Consider the following 26,640-nt stretch of genomic DNA (forward strand, 5'->3'; position numbering starts at 1 on the left):
CAGGAGCGATTTCTCTCTCCAGCTTCAGCTTCCTTCTTTCCTTCTGGGATTTCAGACATTTTGAGGAGGTCACCTTGAGCTCTGAGAGGCTGCGAGGGACGTTCAGCTCCACTCTCTCTGTTACACCTCGTTGATGCTCCGCTGCGTCCCTGAGCGTCAGGAGAGATATGATATGTTAGACTGTAAAAGCCTCGTCGCCTCCCACAGCTTCCAAAAGCCTCAAACCTCCAGTGTGGAGGGACGTGTTGACTCAGGTCCAGACCAAGATAACTGCTCAAGACTCCAAAATGAATGTTTATGTGTACAATCTGAATTCCCCCCTCCGTGTCGTTTGGTCTCTCGTGGTTAAAACACACACACACACACACACACACACACACATCATTTCAGATTGCTCTTGTTGACCGAGCTTCTCCTCGCCGAGCCGTCTGTCTCGGGTCTCGGGTTTGCATCGGGAGGTTTTGGGGCCCGCTGCCAAGATGACATTTTCACACGGCCCTGAGAGGAGCGAGCTGCATCATGAAGCCACCACAAACAACCGCCGTCACCTCGCCTTTTCTGCTGCAGGTGAAATCTGTGTCTCTGAGCGAATCGTGTGGCGGGACACGATCGACGACAAACGTGTGTGTAGAGTGGCGCTCTCTTGCAGCTTCCTGTGAGATATAACCCTGAGCACACACACTCGAGTGTCAGCTGACGATCCGGTTCTTATCGGCCCCTCACTTTGTTTGCTCTCCAACCGTCTGAGCAGAACGAGGGCTTGTCCTGATTGTCTTTGCTGGCGAGGCTGCAGCTTTCCTGTTGTTTGGATTCTGTCATGTGTAATGCCACAAAGGGAGTCTTGTCCGCGAGCACTGACACTACACTATTCATTAGTTTGAATGGGACACACTGACATCCCACTTCTATTTATTATTATTAATTGGAGCCTCTTAGAATTTTTTTTTTTTTTAATGCAGTTTCTTGAAAAGGTGAAATGTTGATATTTCTACGTTTTGCTTGATTAAAAAAACAAATTCTGAAAAAGTCTCAACCAGGCGACATGTTGGTCCGACTCTGTGTCTCTCCGCTCGCTCGCTCGCAGCACAGCCAGCTCTCAGATCGCTGAATGGCTGCCTACATCTCTGATCATTTCACTGATTTAAAAAGCTCGGCTGTTGGCCGCTCTTTGGCTCTTTTCTCTCCAAACAAACAGAGACACGCAGTGATTGGTTGGAAAGCACTGAGAATGGGGACGTTGTGTTCCTGCGCTAGTGCCAGACAAATAGCAAAAGAAAGGGCAAAAAGACTGGCAGCGAGCGCGGCGGAGATCGATGAGGGTGACCAGGTTGTTGTAAGTGAAATCACAGATATCATTATTCTTGAAAAAGTCAAGTCGCTGTTTACTAACAACCTCTGTTTAGTGTCCTGTCAGGAAAGCAGCTATTGGCTGTCCTCAAAGTCGCTAAATGACGTCATTGACTAATTTGCATAATTAGCAAAAAGCATGGTGTTGTAATGGACGCTGTAGGAGAGAAATAACGAGACAAAAAGAGAAGAAAAAAAAACTACAAATGAACTCTCTTCTGTTGATTCTTGGTTTTTAGTCACTTAAATAAAAAGTTGCTTGATTTGTCGCCGGCAGCTTTTCACATAAAAAAAAGTCTCCAAGAGGAAATGGAAAGTCGCCTTGTTGGGATGGAAGTCTAACTTGCTGCCAGTGTGTACAGAAAAACCCCTCGACCAATCAGAAGTCGTCTAACGTCAGAGTGAAGTGAGGCAGAAAATAATAATAATAAAATCGAGTTCAGTCATATTATCAGGATGTGTTAGTCCCAATAATAAAAACTAATTTTTTAATCAGTGTTTCAACATAGTTTCACTTTAAGCTTCCTCAACAGTAGGAAAGGGTGCTTCGGTTTGGGACTACTTTCTGTGGCGGATGAGTTTGATTTATTCTTTGATTGGTTTCTCCGGAGAGAGGAGCCGACGTGTTGTTCCTGGTTTCCTGGTATGTCCTTGAAACATCCGAGGTCAAGACGATACGACGTGTAAACAGAGGGAAGGTCACACAGCCGAGCCAAGTGCGCCCCTCAGAGTGGGCTTTTATTGGGCTGAGTAACCACGGCAACGGCTAGGGTGAAGTAGCCATGGAAACGTAGCTGGCAGTGAAAAAGTGCTGCTGAAGGGGAGGAGGGGTATCTCACTAACCCTGCCCTGGTCTGGGTCTAGAATCGGTCTAACCCGGCCCGGTCTGGGTCTTGGTCTTGACTCAGTCTAACGCTGCCCCGGTCTGGGTCTTGACTCGGTCTAACCCTGCCCCGGTCTTGGTCTTGACTCAGTCTAACCCTGCCCTGGTATTGGTCTTGACTCGGTCTAACCCTGCCCTGGTCTTGGTCTTGGTCTTGACTCGGTCTAACCCGGCCCCAGTCTTGGTCTTGACTCGGTCTAACCCAGCCCTGGTCTGGATCTTGGTCTTGACTCGGTCTAACCCTGCCCTGGTCTTGGTCTTGGTCTTGACTCGGTCTAACCCGGCCTCGGTCTTGGTCTTGACTCGGTCTAACCCAGCCCTGGTCTGGATCTTGGTCTTGACTCGGTCTAACCCTGCCCTGGTCTTGGTCTTGACTCGGTCTAATCCTGCCCCGGTCTTGGTCTTGACTCGGTCTAACCCTGCCTCGGTCTTGGTCTAGACTCGGTCTAACCATGCCCCGGTCTTGGTCTAGACTCGGTCTAACCCTGCCCCGGTCTTGGTCTTGACATCAAATCCGTTCTTCTGATTGATCTCCCTGGTATCAGACGATAAACCGTCTCTGGGTCTCTGCGGACTTTACAAACCGGCCGCTGACAGATTAAACCGGGTCGTGTTTTTGTGCCACGAGGCCGAAAATAAACATCAGAAAGCTGCAAATCTGCAGAAACATACAAACAGGGAAAGAGCAGTTTGAATCCACCTCTGATTACACCATAAGCTGTGTGCACCGTGTGTGTGTGTGTGTGTGTGTGTGTGTGTGTGTGTGTGTGTGTGTGTGTGTGTGTGCGCGCAGCATGTATATCTGATTCAAAGTGAAAACTGCTGATGTAACCCGGAGGCTGGGCTTTAATCTGAGATGTAATCCTCTTTCTCTGAGATTTGAAGCCTTCACGTCTCGCTGGTCGAAGGAGCGCACAAGGCTGATTTCTTCTGGACGAGGTCAAAGGTCATTCAGTCAGTTTAACAAATCTGCAGCTGGAAAAAGGAGCTAAGCACAGGTGCAACTTCCTCCGTTACCAGATACACCAGGAAAACGAATGTAGCTGTTATAATCTCATCACGCTCACTGTGTGTGAGAGTCGAGATCTCTCTAAGCAAAGCATGACCAAGACCAGGGCGCTCCCAGACCAGGGCGCTCCCAGACCAGGGCGCTCCCAGACCAGGGCGCTCCCAGACCAGGGCAGGATGAAACCAGGGCGCTCCCAGACCAGGGCAGGATGAAACCAGGGCTCTCTGAGACCAGGGCGCTTCGAGGCCATGGCGCTTCGAGACTAGGGCGCTCCGAAACTAGGGCGCTCCTAGACCAGGGCAGGATGAAACCAGGGCTCTCCGAAACCAGGGTGCTCAGAGACCAGGGCGCTCCGAAACTATGGCGCTCAGAGACCAGGGCGCTCCGAGACCAGGGCGCTCCTAGACCAGGGCGCTCCGAGACCAGGGCGCTCTTAGGCCATGGCGCTCCGAGATCAGGGCGCTCTTAGGCCATGGCACTTCGAGACCAGGGCGCTCCGAGACCGAGCCAAGACCAAAACAAGGAAGTGGGAAACGGACCATGAATATCTAGAAATGTAAAATCACCTTCGTCTGTAACTGGAGGAAAAACTGATCAGTGAAGAAAAGTCTCAGAGTGGTGATCTGGATTTAAAAGATTTGTTTTCCTGACTTTTCATGTGTGACTGTATTTGTTGGACTTTGACCTGACTGAAGTTGTGCCGTGAAACCGAAGTGCTGCACTTGTTTAGGAAGTGGAACTTATCTCATCAAGGACGACGTGCACATGGGCAGGAGGGACTATTTTTACCAGTCAGGCTGTAACATGAAGCAGCGACTCCACGTCAGGATGTATAAATAACCACTTTTCACAGACACAGTGTCTGTTTACGTTTCGCGGTGACGGACTGGACTACAGGCCGGAAGACGAGGCGTTCACGAAGAACGCCGTCATTATATTCAATCCTTCAACCCGGCGCCTCTTTCTTCTCATCCCTGATCTTCATTTCTTGACCTCTTGCAGCCTGACCTGCGCCTGGCAATGGACTACATGAACAACGCCTCCAACAGCTACAGCTCTGGAGACACCATGAGCTCCAGCTTGGCCAACATGACCATCAACGACCAGCACCACCAGGAGAACGGCGTCCAGGTGGGACACAGAGGCCCCGGAGACGCCAAAATGAAAGGTCAGACACGAGACAGAGCAGCGCAGACACACCCTCTTCAGATAATGTGCCACATGAACACACAGCTGACTAGTTGTCAAGGTGACGTAATCCTGATGACGTCGTTGTCATGATCAGCGATCAGCTGTGATGTCCTGATGAACACTGGTCACATGGTCTGATCATAACAAAGGAAACCATCCAAAATAAAACATGTAAATCATTGATCATCTATTGCAGGCTGTGCAGGAACAACATTTAGCTTCCTAGCTTAGCATCACGTTATTAATGTCCCTGATGATAAATCAATCATGCAAACTGAAAACAAAATGAAGCTATGAAGAGGAGGGATGGGAATCTTTGGCTGGATTTATTCCTGCTCTATGCAGGTCGTACGTTTCCACTTCTGTGAGTCTTCAGAATAGATTGAAGTTATCATGTTTGACGAGTATTCACATTTCTTGATTTGATTTGATCGTGCTACATGACAAACTGCACCCTCCAAAGAGTTAAACGTTGCCTCCTTCTGGTCCCTCAAGGGATCCTTTATGTTTCCGCTGCACGAGGCCCCCAAAAGTCTGTAGATTTCGGGCCGAGGTCGAGATTCCACTGTGCTTTGTTTGAGTCCCTCTTTACATGACAGACTTAAGACGTGCTGGACTGTCCCCGGAGTGTGCGCCTGCAGCTGCAGCGCGCTCTGTAACACAGACATCCATCCATCCAGCTCACGAACAATCAGGCGGCACAGAAGACGTCTGAAAACAGCGACAAGAGGAGGTCCAGTGTGTCTGTAAAGTCGAAGCTGATAATCACTTTCAGTTTCTGTCTTCTCATCCCGATCGAACCATCTGGCCTCTTAGTGCGTAGCCTAGCGTTCCCCAGTTTACAGCCCTCTTTAGTGCAGTCGTTCTCCCTCTTTCCACTTCCCATCATCCTTTGCACGGACAGGACGCAGCACACAGAGTCAGATCGATCCGCAGACATAGACAGCACTACTTTAATCTGCAGCGAAACGCAGAGTGAGTATCTCAGCGTGTGTGTGTGTGTGTGTGTGTGTGTGTGTGTGTGCTAGACGCCGTAGTGGAGTAGAAGATGTGAGCGTTAGCCGTGTGCTTCGTTAGAGCAGCCGTTTGATTTTGTGTTTGTTACGTCTGGACTGCGACATCCTGTGGTTCTAAAGGTTTTTTTTTTTTTTTATTGTAACGAATCAATGATATCGGAAATGTGAAACGGAGTTATCGCAGGAAAAGCAGTCGAGTGTGGAGCGCCTGTTTCCGCCGAACGGTAACCAAGAACGGTACCAAGAAAACCCTGCTCTGCACCGTCCTGCTTTTGTAGCTAGCTTTCCGCGGGGTTGCCAAAGCGTACTGATCCGACCCGAAAGAGAAGAGCTGGACACGCTGCTGTCTGCTGATTGGTCAGAAGAATCGCTGTAGTTTCCTTTTGTTTGAATCCAAGCCTCCTGAAATCTCTCTTCACATGTGTGAAATGTTTTTTTTATTTCAGTTCTTGTCTCGTTATTAACACGACTTTCTCTCACAGCCAGGATCACAAAGTGCTTCCTCCACTTTGACCTCCAGTTTGCCTTTGATTCACAGACGCTGAAGCGGCGCTCAGTGAGAACGGCGTGAAATGTGTGTCTGAACTCTGTCAGGCAGAGAGCGGCCACGGTGACCACAGCATGACGCCCGGTACGCCCGCCTGCACGCAGCACGCCATGAAGACTTAACCCTGGGTTTTTGTGTGTGTGTGTGTGTGTGTGTGTGTGTGTTAATTTATCTTTTTTTTAAGAATTAACTTCCCTTGGTTTCAGAGCTTTGATTGGAGAAATGGTCGTCTTGATTTGTTGATTTTCTTCCACCTCACAGTTTGGATTGTTTTTTAACCTCACGGCTCTGAACACGTTCACGCTTTAGAGCTTCTCTGCGTCGTCATCACGCAGTAAAATCAGACGCTATCATCCTGTAAACATGCAGAACCGGCACTAACACAGACGATAACGTCTCTCTGAGCCACAGGAGCTCCACGCCGCTCGGGGTCATACGTGCTCTGATCATAAACACGGAGTCTGACAGCTGGTTCAGAACCGGCTGGAAAGTTGTGTCATCGGGTTGAAAAGCCTCCTTGATCTGTTAAACAGCTCCAGAGTGTGTGAACATGAGAAATACCACAAGGTCACAGTGGGGGGGCGGGTGGCGGTGTTTCAGAGCCTGAGTAAACGTGTGTCAGATTAAGGGGAGATTGAAGGTTTGTTTCCTGACTGACATCATGCATTTATCCCACAGTAGAGACGCCTGCAGAGGTTGCCGCTGAGCTCTCAGGAGTAGAGAGCGCCACATGTGAGGACGCGGGGCAGCTTGGTACGCCTCTCGGCTCTGGGCTCTTCCCTTCTTTTCAGCTGCTTTGGCTTTGGTGCTTTTTTTTTTTTTTTAACTCCTCTCGTGTCTTAAGAACAATTAAATAGGATCAATACCTCTCCCGTCTGGACTGTCAATATGAAGGGATACAACCGACAGCTTACAGTACAGGAACGACTGTGTGACTGACAACAAGTAAAGTCACAACCAGTTACATTCAAATAAAAAAAAAAAATAGGATCAATTTAAAGGTCATATATTCTCCTCCTCCTCTTCAGTGTCCTCGCTCCTCTTCATCATGTGTGTGAAGTGTGTTGTTGTAAAGCCACTCTGATCCTGTATTTGATCATGTCTATAAACCCCTCTATTTCAGCCCTGCTCAGAACAGGCCGTTTCTGTGTCTGTAGCTTTAAATATGTAAATGAGCTGTGTCTGACCACGCCCCCTCTCTGGAAGGGCTCGGGTGTACTCGCTGCTTTCTGGCTCCATGTCCTATTGTTTACAGTGAGAAGGCAGACTCAGAGGGCAGAACAAACACCTAGCTGTGGGAGTGTCACCCACCTGGGGGAGGGGCTACTGCCCTTTGTGATGTCATGAAGGGAAAATCTCCAAACGGCCTGTTTGAGCACACACTTGGACTTTACTCATGTTAGAGTCAGAGGAACATGGGGAAGAGGATTTTGGATAATATGTGACCTTGAATATAACTGGAGGATGCTAGTTAATTGCAGCTGTTTCCCTCTGTTCTTAGTCTACATGCTAAGCTAATTAGCTCTGCGGTATCAAACGAGTGAGTGGAATTGATCCTATTTTCTAACTTCCTCTGATAATTACATTTCTTTGACGCTGAAAGCTTCTCGTGTGTTCACCTTGTTGTTTCTTTTTAAATCTGCTTGTTTTCTTTCAGCATCACTCTGGGAACCGAGGGAGGGTTTTATTTATTTATTTGTTCTGTGGCTTCTTTCTTTTCTTTTCATGCTTTGGCTACGATGTTTAAAACTCCCACGTTTCAGACCTGCAACATGATCATAAACAGACTCAAACAGGCCTCCTCCTCTTTTTGGTCTTTTTTTTTTTTAAAACAAAAAGATGGTTACATCCTGGCTATTTTAAGGACGGGCCTTTAACCACAGAGAGATTTTAGACTCCTGTGATGTGTTGCACAGATGCAGCAGCGCTCCCGGTCACGGGGGGGGGAAACGTCGGGATAATGTTAAAAGCAGCTGAGGTGTGGAGCTGCTCCACATGACAGAGTGACATGAAACATGTGGACTGCATGCTCTCCTCCTGGAGATGCTGTGGATTCAAACACTGAACAGATATTTGCTTTGGGCTCGGGTGCGTTATAAATGAAGACGTGCTGTGTGCGGGCTTTGTATTGATTTCTTTTGCAGTGAGTGTATTAATCCGCCCTGAATGACAGGAAGTCATTACTGCTCATGTTCTAACGTCTTTCCCATCTGTCTCTCTCTACATGTCCATGGTGCAGCAGGAGGAGCCGCTCCAACAGGTAGGCTCTTTATGTCTCATTGATCGCACTCAGCCTGTGTTTACTTACAGCCGGTGATAAATACGAAGACAGTGTTTAGTGACGCAGAGAACAGAGGAGAAGGAGCGGATCGATTCATTGTGTTGTTAGCTGTAACGCGAAATATTTACGATTCTGCTTATTTATGATAGAAATAAATAATCAGCAAACTGGATGATATTTATTTATTTTACTCAGAGTTCGTGAAGTAATTATTCGAGACTTCTGTTTTCAATCCGTCGTGTCCACCGACTGTTTTTTTTATTTTATTTTTAGCTTCCGTGTAGCAGTGAGGGTCATAAGGTCATAAGGTCAAAATTTCGCGCTCAATTTGAATATCTTGAATGCTCGATATTTCCCCGTGTAGTTCTGCCGCCGTACGAGATGAACGTGTCTGGTAGCCACATCGTCTTTGCTCGGAGTCTGATCGGGAAATAAACCATCTGAAATGTAAAACAAAGCTGCAAACATCGGCTCCTTTTGTCGAACAAACTGTTGTCATGGCGACGGGATGAATCGTGCAGCGGTTTGTGTGGACACGCGGTCCAGCTCACTTTTCATGGCTTCATAACAGTTTTCTTTATTCCTGTAAAAAAAAAAAATAATTAAAAAAATTTACGGGATTTTTGGAGTTTCTACCACATTTCAATCACTTTATTTATAATTTAAAAAATCTCATGTGTTGGTGGTCAGTTTCAGTGGAATGCATCGTCTGTTGTTTGGGATGCATTAGCCTCCATTTTTACTTCCTGTGAACTTCTCTCCACCTCTCATCACGTCTCTCTTCCTGTTTTGGCATCCTCACTCTTTTTTTTTTTTTTCCCTCCTGGTTGATGAAACACAGTAATCTTTTACTTTCCTCATGGACATCAGCTTCCCTGTTCTGTTCACTTCTTCAGTCATTTGTTCAGTGGGGAGATGGAAGACAGGTGCTGTGAATGTCCTCATTAATCTGCTTTCCAAACTGATTAGCAAAGCCCGGTTCTGGAGTCCGCGGTGACTTTGCATTTGTGCTTGATGCATCTGCTGATGTCGGAGCTTCCGCTGAGCGTGTCGACGACGTGAGAGCTTCCTGCGACCCAGCAGCAGCAGCAGGAGAGAGCATGAAGAGGCTGAGTGAGTCTTTGTGGGCCTCTGAAGACCTGGGCTGTGGAGCTGCAGAGATCAGACGGGACACTTCGCCCGGCAGGAGGAGCCCCGAGCGGGGCGGAGCCGTGGATCCTCACAGGGCGATCAGCCTCGACGCCTCCGAGTGCCTGAGAGAAATGAGCAACGTGCCCGGGATGTCTTTGATGCGCACCGCGGCTCTGGATGATCTGACGTCCATCGGAGATCGAGGAGGGCAGCCGGTCGCCGAGCAAACGAAAGACGGAGCGGCCGCGACCAGAGCGGCTTTAAAATCCTGCAGCGACGCTGAAAACAGAAACATCGACACGGAAACGAGAAATCCCACTCGCACCCAAAGTCTGTCTCACCCCGTCTTTGATTCTCCTTCAGACAACATTGAGGAGGAGCACGGCAGTCAGAACATTTCACACACGGACAGCCTGTTTACCAAAACACCAGCTGAAAAGCTCAGCCGTGACTCATCCTCACACAGAGGCCTCGATTGGACGCCAGACATTTGTAATGACTCAGACACGAGGAGCGATGTGGCTCAGACCACCAGCACCGCTGAGCTGCAGAAAACTCCCCCCCACAGCTCTCCAGCCAGAAAGTCTCTGGTGCCGGTGGCTGTTTTCAAAGGTCTGTTTGCTGTCACGTTCACCAGTTCAGAACCAGCCCTCCTCAGTTGACTCCTCCCACTTCTTTCTTTCTTTCTTTCTTTCTTTTTTACAAACGCAGCTTTCTTTGCAGCACTCTCCCTCCGAGCTTCTGTCTTCGGACGTTAACTTTGACCCGAGGAGAAGCTTGTTGTCCTCCCTCCCCACTTTGGCTTTTCTGTTTCATCTCTCCATCTCTGCTCACTTTCGCTGGTTATGCAGCCCTGGAATAAAAAAATATAAATAAAAAAATAAAAAAGATGCCGTTTTTTTTTTGGTTTCCAGCAGCACTTTGTGTCACCATGCATGCTGACCGACATCACCAACGTTTGGTTTGAGTTTCTTTGCTGAGAGAATGTATTTAAGGCACCCGCTTGGAAGCAGAAGGATTCATGTAGCTCACGTGTGGATCGAAAGGATCAATTATAGACGTTAAACTCTTTTTACTCTCTTCTGTCTGCAGCTCAAGCAAAGATGGATAACGGCTCTGCGGATAAGGTCAGTGACGGAGAACATTATTCACTTCTCATCTCTTTTCTTTAAAGGGATTATTTTTGGTTTATTACAACTTGGAAAAGGTTTTTGTAGCTTCACGTGACCTTAAAGTGAAGAAACAGAAACTCGTCAGACATCGACTGAAACTCCAAATATCAGCCGACTGTCCGACGAGATCTGACGCCGTCAAAGATGAATGAGATGAGCTACAGTTTCATCGAAGCTCCTCGTGATAAGACACAGTCACAAGAGTGCAGATTATTAGTTTAACACACACAGTAATGAGACACGTAATCCCGTCCAGGATCAGATCAAACCAAAGAGGTGAAAGTGGAAATATGACTCGAGCTTTTTGAAATTTTGTGCGGCCGTGCAGTGAAGGAGCGCTCTGCTTCCTCCCAATAAAGAGGTTTAGCTAATCTGGCTAACACCTCCTCCTTTCACCTCCTGAGGGATTATCTTGATGAAGAGATTATAAAAGATTACAGAGCTCTTTTTTTTCTCCTCTAAAGTACTGAAACTTGTGAGAGAGAGAGAGAGAGAGAGAGAGAGAGAGAGAAAGGTCAACGAAGAAAAACAAAAACACGGAGCTGAAACATCCTCAGCAGGAAGCTGCAGATTAGATTATAACACAGACGAGATGTGTAAACAATTTTTCCCAGTTTGTAATAAACCAGAGAAATCCTCCGACCTTTCACCCGTCCATCATGATTCTGTTCTTCCATCGCTCCTTTTGTTTTGTTGTCATCAGAACGTTTTTGTTTCTGTCGCTCATTTCCCCTCCTTCGTGACAAAGACTCAAACCGCCGCCACGCCGTCCTCTCTCCTAAAAAGACCGTCCACAGTCGCCAAGGGCAACAAAACACACGCCTCCTCCAGAAACGGCCCCAGCTCCATCCCCGTTAAAGCCAGCGGCACGGGGCCCGGGGCCGAGGCCGGAGTAAGTACAGCGTTAGAGGGTTGGACCTGCGCTCAGGTCCGGATGCATCCAAACGTCCTCTGACGCTACCAATCAAATCCTCCTCCTTCATCCCTGACTCCTTGTCTTCATCCAAACATGGTTGTTGCTGCACGGAGACTAAAGCGACGTTGTTGTTGTTGATTTTTCAGAGCGGTGCAAAACAAACACCTGGAGCCAAACCGTCCGGCAGACCTGCAGGTACGGAACCAGGACGCTTCACACTTTTCTGTTTTATGTTGTTTTTCTTTTTTTTTTTCTTTTTTTTTTTAGTAAGACTTAAGACTTACTTCTGATGTGTCGTATTTTTTGTGATACAGCTAGTGCCAAGAAACCTCCCACTCCCAAAAATGAAAAAGGTAAAAAAAAAAGAATTGAAGCAAAAGCACGAGTCGTTAGCGCTCCGCTCACTTTAAGCCACCGCGCTAAAGTCTGATCCGGTTAATCCTGGATCATACTTTCAGTCAGCACAGCTGCTTTGTTTGTTTTTATGATTTATTGTTTATTTCCGCATTATTTCCTTTCATCCCTCGCCGCTCCTTTGCTTCAAACCGCTGACACTTCCTGCGTCCGATTGCTTCAGATGCCAAGAGTGGACAGAGCAGCCCAGGGACTCCCAAGTCGCCCACCAGCCAAGCGAAGGCGGCGGCCGAGGCCAACAAAGTGAAGAAGGTGGCCGTGGTGCGTTCTACGCCCAAATCCCCGGGCTCGCTGAAGAGCCGCCCGCCCGCCCCTCTGGCTGCGGCCGCGCCCATGCCGGACCTGAAGAACGTCAGGTCCAAGATCGGCTCCACGGAGAACATGAAGCACCAGCCGGGAGGCGGAAAGGTAGGCTCACCTCCGAGTGCAGGCCGCTAACAGGCCGCGGCTCTTACTGTCGTTTACAGAGGGGAGGGTCGTTCACACCGGGCCACAGAAACAAGCTCATTGGTTGATTTCAAACTCAACAGGCCAATTAAAATCCTCTGTTTGGCGTTTACTCGTGGAGGCCGCGTGGCACCGTCTGAGATCTAACACGCGTGTTTGCCAGCACGCATCGACGTCTTATAACTCAGAGTGTGAACAAAGAAAGGAAAGAGACTCCGCCCACTGACGTCTGAATCAACCAGTGAGGAATGTTTTTGCACCGAACACTTCAGGTGTTCACTCATCGTCTACCTGTGTGTGTGCGGCATGTCGGTGAATGTGTGTGTCTCTGTGTTTTGTGAATGTGTGTGTGTGTGTGAGGTCCAGACCCCCCTTCAAGTCTTTGTTCTTATTTTGCATCGGACGCAGTCACGTGTCTTCCTGCCATCACCTCGACGATCTTTAGCTGTGATATTTATGGACTCAAATAAAACGACAGAGTAGAGAGAATGAGAGTTAAAAACTCCAGGACTAATGATTCCCTCGCCCCTCTCTCACTCTAACCCCCCCCCCCCCCACCATGCATGCCGTAACACAAAGCAACACGAGTCCGTCTCTTCTTCACAGCTCATGTTCTCTCACTTCCTCGTCTTCAACGCTCAAAATCTAAAAGCTGACGTTTTCATTCTTCCAGGTGCAAATCCTTGATCAGAAGTTGGACTATAGTAATGTGCAGTCTAAGTGTGGCTCCAAAGGCAATTTGAAACATTCACCCGGTGGCGGCAATGTGAGTAACTGAGGGATGAACTCAACACCAGACTCTTGAGTATCTCTGCAGTTATGATCATCAAAAACCAACTTTTGGTAAAAAAAAGAAACTGAAGTTCTCTCCCCTGTTCAAACACAGATGTGTGCTCTCACACCTGACTAACATGGCTCTGAGTTATATTTACTGTTTTGTATTGAGATGTTAGACTAAAAGCTGTAACACTGATTTAACACAGTGCTTTAGGAGTATCGTGCACAAAGATGTTTTTCTCATTCTGCAGTGGTTTAATGAAAATCTGTGAGGCAGCTTAAATGAAGCGAGTCTCTTCCTCGTCTTATTCTCTCCTCTGAGCTGCGCGCCTCCTCATCCTTTCTGATTCCTCCTCTCGCACCGTGCAGGTCCAAATCCTGGACAAGAAGCTGGATTTGGCTAACGTCCAGTCTCGCTGCGGCTCCAAAGCCAACCTCAAGCACACGCCTGGTGGAGGCAAGGTGAGACATCTGGATGCTGACTCAGCGATTTTTTTGGAAAATGTTGTCTTAAGAATGAGATTTCAAAAATCTCTCTCTCTCTCTCTCTCTCTCTCTCTCTCTTCTGAGCTCAAAAGTAAAAAACAAAAACAATTTTTTTTTTTTTTAATTAAAGCATGTCAGATATTTCAAAAGTCCACCGTGCAGAAACATTAGCAGGTACAAACTGGTGGAAATGAAGTTTGTATAGTCGTTCAGCTCTCAGGTGTGTGTTCATGTTGAAATGTTATCATCAAGCTAAGCTAAGCTAAGCTAAGCTAAGCTAAGCTACGCTACTTTTCAGAGAAGTTGCTGACTCAACAATCACGTTGGAACATCTGCAGCAGTATTTATTACAATAAGTTCATTTAAATGCTAATTTGTGCTAAAACAATTTTTTTTTGTGTTTTTTTTTTCTGGAAACCATAAAAGAAATTTTTTTTTCTAAAAATGAACTGACTTATTAAAAGGATGAAGAGTGGCCTGCTGCGTGCAGGATCTGAAACTCTTCACTCTGATTGGTCGGTTGGTTGCAGCAGTGTCTCTCAGTGGTTCTCCTTACCTCTGCACTTTTCCAGGTTAAAATACTTGATCAGAAGTTGGACTATAGTAATGTGCAGTCTAAATGTGTCTCCAAAGACAATATGAGACATGTACCCGGAGGTGGTCATGTGAGTAACTAAGGGACCTTCGATCATTACACCAATCCTTGTTTGTAATAAATCAACACACTTCCCCTTTATCAGCCCTGCTCCCTGGTTAGCTCTCTCTCTCTCTCTCTCTCTCTCTCTCTCTCTCTCTCTCTCTCTCTCGTCCCTCAAACATCTTATTTCCTCTCAAAGAAAAAAGGTCCTCATGCGCAGCCTCGGCCGCCGTCTCTCCCTCCCAGGATAACCGTCTTTCTTTTCCCACGTATCGCCTCTCCAGGTTCAGATTCTTGAGAAGAAGGTGGACGTAAGCAATGTGCAGTCCCGCTGCGGCTCCAAAGATAATATTAAACATGTCCCCGGTGGTGGCAATGTGAGTAGCTTTTTTGGGATTGGACTCGTGGCGAGCTGCAGCTGTGCAGCCGTTTGCCAGAAATCCTATTCTTGTCGCTTCTCCTGAACGCATCTTCAGCGAGGAGCAGGATGTCCGAGTGCACGAGTCTCCCATCTGTGTGAACCCCGCCCCCCCTCCCCCCACAGACCTGCTAACACCTCCTATTAACAGCTCTCTACTGGAACGTAAACACATGAGCATTTCATAGAGAACACTTCCTCCTGCACGCCCCGATGTCCAGACGAGTCCTTCAGTCAGTGTGAAGTCTCTGTTAGTGTTCACAGTGATGCTCATGTTTAATCTGTGCTTGTTGGTTTGACCCTGATAACAATCTGACTCCTAAACTACATTAATAAAAGCCCATTCATGATAAATGAAAAGATCCTCTGAGGCGGATTAGAGCGTGCACCCCAGAGGAGGAGGCGAGGGGGGGCGGCTCGGGTCTCTCTGGATCTCTGGTTTCTGACTCCGTCCCCTCTGACAGGTTCTTTCTTTGTAAACAGAGATGAGCATGAATCCGGCGAACTCGTGATGCGATAAGATCGAGATGATCGAGATGTTGCTGGACGATCACATGACGATCAAATCATGAAATCTAAATAAACGGAGAAAGTGAAAAAGATCAGGTGCAGGTGATCAGGTGTCTCCGGACCTTTAAATCACGTTTCAGATCTTCTGAAATCAATAAAGTTTCTCAACAAATATTTCAAAAATAATCATCGAATTCTTATTTTGAAATCATCTTCAGCATGACTGTATTAGTCGTGTAGTTTGGACTTTATTTATATTTAATAATTGCCCATGAAAAACAGAACAGATTTTCCATGTTAATTGATCGTTAATTGATTTTTTGGGGGGTCATAAAGGCAGAAGCTGGCGTCCAATCAGAATGCTTGAATCCTGCGTGTGGACGTGTAGATTCAAAGCGCTCCGAGCTTCAAGCTGCAGGATCAGATCAGGGTTTTTTTTATCGTCTCTGCTCTGAAACAATGAGCGTCTGTCCTCGGCCTCGCCGCTCAACAGTGCCTGTTGTCGCGAGCGCCGAGATGACCTCAGCTCAAAGAGAGAGAGAGAGAGAGAGACTGAGCGCTTTGTGTGATAACAGGAGAGCCTGCGATGAGGTCATCGAGCCCGGCGTGTCACACAACGCAGATCATCGTCCTGACGTGAACGATCTGATCGCTGTGTGTTTCCCTCCTTCCCCTCGCCGTAACAGTTTTTAGAAGACTAACCGGACCGTGTCAGAGATCGGCCCGTCTGTGGCTGCATGCAAACCGAGCTTAAAGCGACCTTTGACCCCGCTGACTTGGTTTTTTTTTGTTTTGTGTGTTTTGTCGCCTTTGCAGGTTCAGATTGTGCACAAAAAGATCGATCTGAGCACCGTCACGTCAAAGTGTGGATCGAAAGACAACATCCGCCATAAACCAGGTGAACACGTGTTTTGTTTCTGAGCGGGAGAATAAACGATAACGGTCACACAGCGGGCTGTTGTCATGGAAACAGGACGGCACTTTCCTCGCCCTGGAAACAAGCGAGGTGGACACACGGCCTAAGATTAACCCTTTAAAGGGCGCTCATTGAATTATTTTTTTTATTGGGGGACATAACAGAACTTTATTTTAATTTATTTAAATATTAATATATATATATATATATGATTATTATATATTAATATATTAAAATATTTATTTATTTAATTTATTTTAATTTAATTTATTTTTAATTTAGAAAAATAAACAAAGTTACCATATTTGGTTCAAACCCTTCAATAGCAGGATCAGTGACGTAGGGTGATCTCTTCTGATTGGCTGAGTGAGGATCACATGACCTCACTGAGGTTGGCCATATGTGATGTGTACAGAGATTAACAATAAAGGGTTAAGAATCAAAGAACCTTTAAGGTCCACTTATTAGTTTTCAATCACATTTTTCATCGATGACCTTTCACTGGGGGGCGTGGCTTAATGGAGCACTGTAAAAAAAATGACTGGAATATAATTGTGAAGCACTTGGACGTTAATTGAGTTTGTAGTACTGCACTAGAGGTCAGAAGGTCATGATCAAGTCAGAAGAGGGTCACAAGGAGGAGTTGAGTTAGTCCTCAAAGGGACGACCGCTCGTAACGCTGTGCTGTGTTCAGGTGGTGGAAACATCGAGATCAAAAATGAGAAGCTGGAGTTTAAAGTCCAGTCGAAGGTCGGCTCCCTCGACAACATCGGCCACGTTCCAGGAGGAGGACTGAGAAAGGTAAAAAATAAAAAAAAATCACGACCAAACTCGAGGTTAAAAACCCCCTCGCTGCTTTTTGTCCCCGTCTGTCTTCATGTGATCACAGAGCGTGTCAGTCCCTGAACGCAGCACGAGCTGCAGTTCATTCATAGAGCTGCTCTTAGTGGGTGAAACACTGTCAGCACCTCAGAGACCCAGCTCGTCTTAGCACAGCTCCAGGACTCCACTGATCTCTTTACAGCTGCACAGAGAAGAGTCACACAGCATGCAGGCACCAGGCTGAAGTTACAGAACATTTACTCATGCTGATGTCATCGACTCTTCTCTGACATTAAAACATTTAAAACTGCAAACTAGAAAGCAATGAAGACGGGCTTAAATATTTTCTGTTTTAGTTTCACTTCTTCACGACGGCTCTCGCTCTATGGCTCCGTCTTAAATGAGACCCGCCAGGCTCCGCCCCCTCGTCTTGTCAGCGTGTACAATGATAGGCTATAAGACTGAGAGCCTACACACACTGACAGGCTATGTGCTTAAATGATTTCCCTCAGTGTCTCTTTAATCGAGCGCAGCATCTCTGCAACAAGCTGCTGAAAACAACAACAACAACAACAAGGAGTGAGTGGTAGATTTATGAATCCAGCAGTCACATGATTAGGATCGCTCCTCCTCTCCTCTACAGTACGGCTGGAGCGAGCGCTTCCTCTTTTTTTTTTTTTTGTCTCCATCCATCTATTTGTGTTTTAGTCCTGATTTATTTCTCTTCTGTTGCCTTTCCATTTTGTGTCTCTCACATGTTGTGTTGCATTTTGATTTCTGTTTGACGCCATCACATGTATTTTTTGTTGCCTGCCTTGTCATTTCCCTTGTCGGTGGTGGTGGTGGTGGGGGGGGTCTCTGTAGAAGGAGAAAGGGAAGGAAGCAGAGGGGAGTACCTCAGACAGCCCCTCCATCCCCTCCCCTGCTGTCACCCCCCCTCAGTCACCTCAGACTGTCCCTTCAGCACCCATCACACCCATCCTGACGAACCCCCACATAAAGATTGAGGACTCCTGTAAGTACTGATCCAGCTTGATGACGCTGTCAAACCGCTTGTTAATGATAGTGACAGTTTTAGTGATGCAGAGGTCGTGGGGGTAAAAACTTGGAAGGTTTTAGGAAAGGATAGTCTTCAGTACATTATTAGTCTTTAATTACTTATTTATATTTTTAGTTAATTGTTCATATTTAATGTTTACATCTGTACAAAGAGAGAGCACAGTCTACCGAAGTTAAATTCTCTGCGTGTTAAACATACCTGATCAAGCTGATTAGGAAAATCGTTTTTCTGACACTTCCGACAACACGTGAACGCACCGTTACGCTCGCGTTGCTATGGAAACAGCAACACGGCTCCGTTTAGCAGTAAGCTAAAGTTTTGTCCTGCGGTCAAGTGAGCAGTCCATTTCATGTCTTACTGACAATTGAGTGGAACTTACCTTTAACTTTCTCCAAAATTATCCAGTAAAATCTGCTGAGAATCACAGGGCTAATAGTCAGGGCCCTTGGTTACAATAATCCACTGAAAGGTCTTTGTCACCTCTTTTAGATTTTTCAAAATAAAACACTAAATATAACTCAAATTTCATATGTCTTGTTTAAAATTTAGCCGAATTCACCTTTAATTTTATCAAAAATTCTACAGTAAAATCTGCTGGGAATCACAGGGCCAATAGTCAGGGCCCTTGGGTTCAAGAATCCATTGAAAGATCGTTGTCACCTCTCTCAGATTTTTCAAAATAAAACACTGAATGTGACTCACATTTTATATGTCTTGTTGAAAATTTAGCAGAATTCACCTTTAATTTTCTCAAAATTATACAGTAAAATCTGCTGAAAATCACAGGGCTAATAGTCAGGGCCCTTGGGTTCAAGAATCCATTGAAACGTCGAATGTAGAATTTTCAAAATAAAATACTGAGTACTAATACTAATACTAAAATATGATATCGCTCAATGAAAATTGAATGGAACAAACCATCAACCTTCAACGTCATTATGTAAATAAAAAAAACCCATTAAATTTTATTTTATTTTGTAATATAGGACCGATGTATTTATTTAAAATATATTAATATGTATTTATCTGCAAGATAAATATTAACGTTTAATCTCCAGACACCAGGATGTGGAGGATTAGATTAATTAAAATGAAAACAAAAATAAGACGTAGTTTGTTGTCGATGTTGTGTTTCTTGCGTTGTCGTCAGATATTCTTTGTGTGAAGAGTGAAAGTGTGATTTACATATTTTTACAGATGATTTAAAAGAGCGAAGCTGAGATTTAGAAGCAGTCACACATTTCATAAAGAAGTGCCTTGTGTTATGCAGATGGTTGGCCAGCAGAGGGCGCCCTGCATCGATTTACTCTCTGCTGCATGTGGGACTTGACTTCCTCCTGTGATTTTCCTGCAGATTGAGAGCCACAAACTGAGCTTCCGTGAGACAGCCAAGGCCCGCACTGACCACGGTGCTGAGATCGTCTCTTTGGAAGACTCCCCCCACCAGCTCAGCACCGTATCCTCCTCCGGCAGCATCAACATGGCCGACTCCCCACAGCTCTCCACGCTGGCCGACCAGGTGTCCGCCTCCCTGGCCCAACAAGGCTTGTGAATGCACCTTCTCCTCCTCCTCCTCCTCCTCCTCCTCCAACCACTCCCTCCACCTCCACCTCCACCACACGTCCACGTTAGAGGAGTTGTGATGCCTTCCTCATTATGTTCACAGGACTTTTTTAGCTACCCATCACTCGTTATCCTTCACTAACTGTTCTTAAAAGAAAGAAAACGCAGATTAACATGTAGGCCAACGTGTATCGAATCTCTCTCTGTGGTCTTTATTTGCTCTTCTACCTTTTGTAAGTTTCCCTTTAAGAGTCGAAGCGCCCCAGCAGAGCCGAGTTCTCCCTGTGAATCTGACTTAATTCTCTTCATGCATATCCTGCTGGATCATCCAAACACCCGGTTTCCTGTCAGCATCGACTGTGAACCTTTTAGGAAGTTTTAAATGTCCCCTTCGATGGGTGCCCACTTCTTTATAAGTTTATTTTGGATTATTTTAAGATAAAGCTAGAACTCGTTAAAACGGAGGGAGAGCAGACTGTTAGGTGCCAGTTTGTGCTAACGCTGAAGAAGGAACAGTTACCCGGGTACGATGAGAGGAAAGAAACTGTTTCAAGAAAAGTAGCAAAATGTTTTTGTTTTTGTTTTTGTCAAGGCAGGAAAAAAATGCTTACAGACCTCGCTGCTGTCTTTGCTTTGTGTGGTCCCGACATGTGCGGCACCTCTGTAGGTGACCCGGGGTGAAACCTGGATTTAAAAAAAAAAACAAACAAAAAAAAACAGAACGGCTAGAGTAGAAACTTTGGTTTGTGTTGGGCACAGTTTTATAATCGTACTCTGTGGATATATGACATGTATTTGATATGAAGAAACATTTGTATTGTGCCTGCTACTGTCAGTGTTACTTTGTTTTTATTTTTTTGTTACCGCTTTATTGTAAATGCGCTTCAGCTTCAACGTATGAGGAAGAAAACTAAACCTTTTCAAGTTCAACTTTTATGGCCAAATTATGACAAGGAAGCTCATCACTGATGACAGAACTTAACCTGCACATTAAAGCTAGCTAGAACCGCGTTTAATGCTATTCTTAAAGCGAGACTACGTAACTTGTTCCACTCCCTTAAAACGAAGGCTAAATGTTAGCATGGCTACGCGTTGCGTGGATTCTGGTGGATCTGTTTCTCTCGTGTGATTGGCTCCCCCCCCCTGTGGCGACGGGTCACAGAGAAGTCTGATCTCATGCAAAAGCTACAACAGATCATTTAGCGTAAAGAGGGTGAAGAAGAAGAAGTCCTGGAAATGTTTGATGTACCGAATGTCACGCTAGCTAGCAGACGCTAACAGTCGCTCGTAATGAAGCAGACCGAGTGAATCTGCAGCAGAGAAACTTCTGAGTATAAAAAGCTGCATTTCACTGATTATAGATCTAATACTGAGGACAACGAGTGTGTTTACTTCACTCAAACATAGTTACATAGTCTCACTTTAAAAAAGAAAAAAGAAAAAGTAGTATTTTAAAATTCATTGAGCAGAAAGAGAATGACTGTCTGGAGAAACAGATAAAGGATGGATGAATAAAAGATGGATGATAAAGGTTGGATGAATGGATGATGGATTGATGGGTGATAAAGGATGGATGGATGAAGGATGGATGATAAAGGATGGATGAAGGATGGATGAAGGATGGATGATAAAGGATGGATGGATGATAAAGGATGGATGAAGGATGGAGGAAGGATGGATGGATGATAAAGGATGGATGGATGATAAAGGATGGATGGATGATAAAGGATGGATGGATGAAGGATGGATGGATGGATGGATGGAGGAAGGATGGATGATAAAGGATGGATAAATGAGGGATGAAGGATGGATGGATGAAGGATGGATGGATGATAAAGGATGGATGGATGGATGGATGGATGGATGATAAAGGATGGATGGATGGATGGATGGATGAAGGATGGATGGATAAAGGATGGATGGGTAAAGGATGGATGGATGAAGGATGGATGGATGAAGGATGGATGGATAAAGGATGGATGGATGGATGGATAAAGGATGGATGGATGGATGGATGGATGAAGGATGGATGGATGATAAAGGATGGATGGATGAAGGATGGATGGATGAAGGATGGATGGGTAGATAGTTCCAAGTTGAGATGAGGGTTTTTGGCACGCGACAAGGTGAAGAAGAGAAACTGTACAGCAAAGAGCTCATCATCAGTCAGACACTCGAACCCGAGCAGCTGCTTGATTTGATCTTCTGATCTCAGCAAAACAACAACATGAACAAACGTATGTGGACATCTGATGAAACCAGTTCACGCTGCTCCACTTCTTCAACACTGAACTGGGATTCTGTCAAAATAAGAAACACGCAGCCGTCTTAATCAGAGGCTCCTAAACTGGTTTGGTTTGTGACTACGGAAGCCCTGAGCGGACATGTGAGTCCTGTGAGTCATTTCAGGTTGTTTTCTTCATCTTCTCTTTTCATCAGAGTTACAAAAGCACAAGAAACCACAGATTGAATTTACCTCAGCAGAGTGGTCTGGACCATCACAGGGACCAGACTGATCCTGTCAAAAACAACCTCGAAAACATCAGAAATGACTCGATATCAAACACGCATGGAGGGACGCATGTCGGCTTAGTGAGTCCAGACACGACCACTGTCCTGGGTTCAGCTTTGATTTGAGCTGAATTAAAAGCGTGGGATCGATCAGGACTAAAGATGCCTCAAAATTACTGAAAGGCACAATTGTGTGTTTTTTTTTTTAGATCAGAGAAGATTTTTCCAGGTTTGATTTCCAATAAACCAAAATGTATCTTGACTCGGTTCAGATTTAAAAAAGAAAAGAAAAGGAGGGCTCCCTCTTTACAGATGGAGAAGATGACCTTGCTCCCCCTAGTGGTCGCTTTTATGTTTTCAGAGTCGTCCACATACCTTTGTCCATTTCACATGTTTTGATTTAATCGCCACAGATCAGAGGTGTTGAGGGAGTTCCTGCAGACTCCATCCCAAAAAAAAACCCTTGTGTTAGTTTAAACGATGCTGATTAATATTCCTGCTGATTTAACACGAATACTCCCTTCAAAATAAAGTGGGAGACCTTCTTGCATGCGACTCATGTGAGAGCCAGCTTGTCTGCTCCTTTCTTTAAGCGATCTCTTCTTTTTTGTATTTCCTGATAAAATCTTTTTAAAACACAAATAATCTAAGTCAACGATCAGACACTTCAGAGCGTGTTTGCAACATTATCTGCATGCTTCCTTTTCTTCTTTTCACAGTGAGCGCAGTCGTCTCAGTGTTGCAGGATGGAGATGTGTGTGTTTGTAAGCGAAGTGTGTGTGTGTGAGGGTCCGGGAGATGCTCCCGCTGCAGCAGAGGCGATGACGTGTGTATCCGGGAGGTCTGCAGGTCTCTGCAGAAACTAAACTCATCACCTTTTTTTCGTTCTTCAGTTTTGTTTAGTTTGGGTTCTTTCCGACGCTGTACAGTTGTGGAAATGTGATCGTTCTTGTTATTGTGCATTTTATCAATAACTGGTTTATGATGATTCTTGTTGCTGTATATGTGTATTTGAAAATAAATGCTACGAAGTCACCGTTGTTTGTTGTGATGACATTTTTCCACATTCCTTTAACATGTCTCCAGTCCGTCTACAAACCTCTCCGTCTTCTGCCTGCTCAACTTATTTTGAGATTTTCCCTTCATGACGTCACAAAGGGCAGTAGCCCCTCCCCCCAGGCAGGTGACACTCCCACAGCTAGGTGTTTGCTCAAGGACACGTCAGATGTGTGGCTGCAGGAGTCGGGGATCGAACCCTTCCGGTTCAGAGGCGACCGATGCCTTTCAGGCAGCGAGCTCCCGCGGCCGTTTCCCACACTAAAAATAACTAAACGGAAACGATCACTCGTGTCGATCGAGTGACCTTGAAGTCTCCTTGAAGATGAGTTTGTGTCGGTTTAATAAGCAGTTACAAACTCTGAATCGTTTCCTTCCCAGGAGGCACAAACGACATCGTGACGCCTCGTGTGAACGTGTGACCTCCTGGGCTGGACGAGAGACTTGAGACAGTTGGACAAGTGAAGGACTCGAGGCCAGACCAGCTCCGCCAAGTTAAACATAAATGTTTTAATGGTACTATTTACAAAAAAGAAAAAAAAAGAACAAAAAAACAATTCTGCTTTTTGATTAGATTAACTGCTGCAACAATCAAACAGGTACATCGACATCTTAACTACAAAAGAAAAAAAGAAAAAAAACAGTGATTGAATGGCTGTGGCATAAAAAGGAGGTGTAAAATGAAAACAACCATAGATTTTTTTTGCATAGCAATTAGTTACTTAAGAGGGAGGGGGGGGGAAAGGGGGGAGAGAGTGTGGTTATGATGTTTGAGTGTATGAGGAGGCAAAAACAAAGTCCATGTTGAAACAGAGCGTCCTGCTTGAGATCAATCTGAGAGTGAAACTATCAAACAGCAGAAAAGATTCCCTTACGCTGAAACCCTGAGCTCGGGGTGGAGTCTAGCTGAGAGCTGCTACATTTGTGATGTTTGCACGAGAACAGTTTGTCAAGCTGAACCAGAAGAAGAAGAAGGAGGGCGAGACGAGGGGGGGTTACTGTGTTTTATTTTTCCACGTGTGCTCCTTTAAATACAGCAGAACCTGTACGCTAAGAGAGGGAGGGAGGGAGGGGGAGGGGGGGTTTAAACCTGCGATTTATTCAGTGAGGGGGGGGGGGGGGGGGGGGGGGGATCTATCCGTGTGCTGCTGCTGCGACAATAAGACTAACATTAGCATGTTTTCCCAGCATGCATCAGCGCTTTCTTCGAAGGGCAAGTGCTGAAAAAGACGCCCCCGGTTCTCTGCGTGCAGTCACCCTCTTTAAATCAGAGCCGAGGGTAAAGAGAGTTCACGGGGGGGGGGGGGGGGGGGGGGGACTCTCAGACAGAGACTGTAAAGGAATGATTTCACTATTTAAAAAAAAAAAAACAGAAGAAGAAGAAACCCACAGAGAATGTGTTACGCTGGAACAGACAAATAAAACATGTCAGGAATGGAAAAACAAACGAAGAAAAGCAAACCAACAAAACCAGACTTGGCAGTTTGGAGAAGTGCTCTGGTGATTTCAGGCGACCTCTAGAGGGAGAAGAAGGAACCACATCTCAAATGTACCTGTTTATTTGGATGAGGAGGGAGGAGGAGGAGGAGGAGGAGGAGGAGGAAGGGGGTATTTTTTCTTGTTTTGTTATTTGTCACTCCACTAAAAATGTACATGGGAATTACAAGCAAACTAGTCAATAGAAAAACACCCTTTGGCCATATTTTGAGGAGTCCGCTACATAGTGCGCTACAAGTGTACACGCGACATATGAAACACCACTAAGCCCCCATGTACATTGTTTAGCCTACTACAGAAAACATTTTTTGTAACGTGTTGTTTTATACTTTTTTTTTTTTTTACATTTATCCTTTTTTTTTCCTGTGACAAAAACAAGTGTAGGGAAAGGCTTCTATCTCCATAATGTTCACTAAAAACTGTGAAAGTATTAGACTGATGTTTGAATATCAAACAACAGGAACCCATTTAATATCGTATTCTGCTTTGAGGTTCTGCTTGTTAATGCCAGAGAGGAGCTGTGGAGGGGGGCGGGGCCTCAGCCTGTCAGTCATTCATCGGTTGGCGGAGGCCTTGGGTTTGGGGGCGAAGCCGCCGCCGCCGCCGTCTTCATCACCACAAGGCAGCTCCGTGTCGTCCGAGTCGAGCCGTCCGTAGGCCGTCACTCGGCAACCTGAGATGCTGCGGATTCTGGGCCTGATGTGGGGGGTCGCTCTCCGGCTCTGGCTCCGGGGCGGGGTCCTCTGGCAGGGGGAAGCCGCGGCGTTCCCACGGTGCTACCGTCTGAAGAACACAGGACGAGACAGCGGGTCACATTTTAAATAGTTTACTTAAGTCACCTCCGTGTTTGGACCAGGACCAGGACCAGGACCAGGACCAGGACCTACCCGCTCCTCAAAGGTGAAGTCGGGCGTGGAGCAGCGAGTGTCCTCACTGGACAGCAGCCCGGTGGGAGTCTCGGGAGCAGGGCGTGTGCGGGTTGGAGGTGGTGTCAGGGCTGGCGGGGCTCATGGGCGAGGGCAGGTAGCTGTAGTCGTGCAGCATGGGGGCAGTGACCCGGGTCGGGGGACGCGGGCTGAGGGGTGGAGGGTTGGTCCCGCACAGCAGCGGCGTGGTCCGCCCATCCACGGACTTGTACGACCTGAGAGACGACAGCGCAGAGTCAACGCCAAATCTACAAAGAAGGACGCGTTCGTGACGGTTTGAGGGAGAGCGGGGGGGGCCGGACTGACCTGCTGCCCCTCCTCTTAGCGGGAGCCAGAGCCATCCAAGTCCAGCGGGAACGCTCCTGGTCCTCGTAGGGCTGATGGTGCTGAGTGAAGGCGGCGTCCGTCAGGTCCTCCACCTACAAACAGACGAAGACGCCGTCAGGAAACAACACGAGGATCGGACGCGTTTAAAAAAGAAAGAAGAAGAAGAAAACACTGACCCTCCCCGTTCATTCTCCTCTTCAGTGATTGGCTGAGAGAAAATGTCCACTGATCGCCAACTGAACACACAGAACAGGAAACCGTGAGAGGAGGTTCACATTACACACAGACTGAGTCAGACCGTGGGCGGGCGGCGGCGTGCGGCCGTGCTTACCTCGGGGTGAGGATCTCTTTGTACTGCAGCTTCTCCACTCGGGTGGTGGCGGCCACAGACATGGGGATCACGATGTTGTTGATGTCAAAGGAGCTTTCACCTCGCCTCCTCTTGATTGGCTGCTGCTGGGCGACAGAGACGAGCGATGAGGATTTATGACACAAAGAAAACCGAAAGTCGTCGTCGTGCGGTTTGACATGTTAAACACTGATGACTGTAAAAAACACGGCGTCCTGTTTCCTGACACTTCCTGTCTCGGCAGCTGCAGAGAACAAAGCAGAGTTTAACTTTCTAACTGAACGACGAGTCAAAGAGCTCGGATGGTAAACTGACGAGTCATGTTTGGTCCCTCTGTCCTCATCAGGGACGTCAGAGGACCAGAAAGGAAACAGTTTCATCCTCACAAGAAATATCTTTTTTTATTTTATCACCAACAGATCAAAGTGAGC

General features: G+C 46.3%; 2 protein-coding genes across 15 annotated transcripts in view; one reads left to right on the plus strand and one right to left on the minus strand.

The window, feature by feature from the left end:
* Nucleotides 1–686: 686 nt before the first annotated feature.
* LOC306817069 (uncharacterized protein) lies at nt 687–22,346 on the plus strand. 14 transcript variants are annotated; one of them, XM_079333669.1, is made up of 17 exons: nt 687–1,333; nt 4,242–4,407; nt 5,985–6,077; nt 6,672–6,746; nt 8,233–8,253; nt 10,498–10,532; nt 11,281–11,469; nt 11,640–11,688; nt 11,808–11,846; nt 12,071–12,315; nt 13,028–13,120; nt 13,501–13,593; nt 14,539–14,631; nt 15,999–16,080; nt 16,793–16,899; nt 17,785–17,935; nt 19,335–19,475. In XM_079333669.1, exons 1-17 carry the CDS (start codon nt 1,109–1,111, stop codon nt 19,337–19,339), a joined length of 1,761 nt encoding a protein of 586 aa, XP_079189795.1. In that variant the 5' UTR covers nt 687–1,108; the 3' UTR covers nt 19,340–19,475. The 14 variants fall into 14 exon arrangements, with proteins under 14 accessions (XP_079189795.1, XP_079189788.1, XP_079189796.1 ...); XM_079333662.1 differs by lacking the exon at nt 17,785–17,935 and having other exon boundaries at nt 703–1,333; nt 19,335–22,346; XM_079333670.1 differs by lacking the exons at nt 6,672–6,746; nt 17,785–17,935 and having other exon boundaries at nt 704–1,333; nt 19,335–22,346.
* Nucleotides 22,347–23,600: 1,254 nt separating this feature from the next.
* Nucleotides 23,601–26,640, minus strand: part of LOC306842259 (KAT8 regulatory NSL complex subunit 1-like) — an 18,901-nt gene continuing 15,861 nt past the window's right edge. Inside the window, 9 exon segments of the mRNA XM_079372386.1 lie at nt 23,601–25,315; nt 25,317–25,390; nt 25,495–25,551; nt 25,553–25,654; nt 25,656–25,690; nt 25,693–25,748; nt 25,840–25,954; nt 26,041–26,096; nt 26,192–26,389. Coding sequence (XP_079228512.1) covers nt 25,162–25,315; nt 25,317–25,390; nt 25,495–25,551; nt 25,553–25,654; nt 25,656–25,690; nt 25,693–25,748; nt 25,840–25,954; nt 26,041–26,096; nt 26,192–26,389 — 847 coding nt within the window. The 3' untranslated portion in view covers nt 23,601–25,161.

Source organism: Symphodus melops, assembly GCF_947650265.1.
Source record: "Symphodus melops genome assembly, chromosome: 21".
Taxonomy (NCBI): Eukaryota; Metazoa; Chordata; class Actinopteri; order Labriformes; family Labridae; genus Symphodus; species Symphodus melops.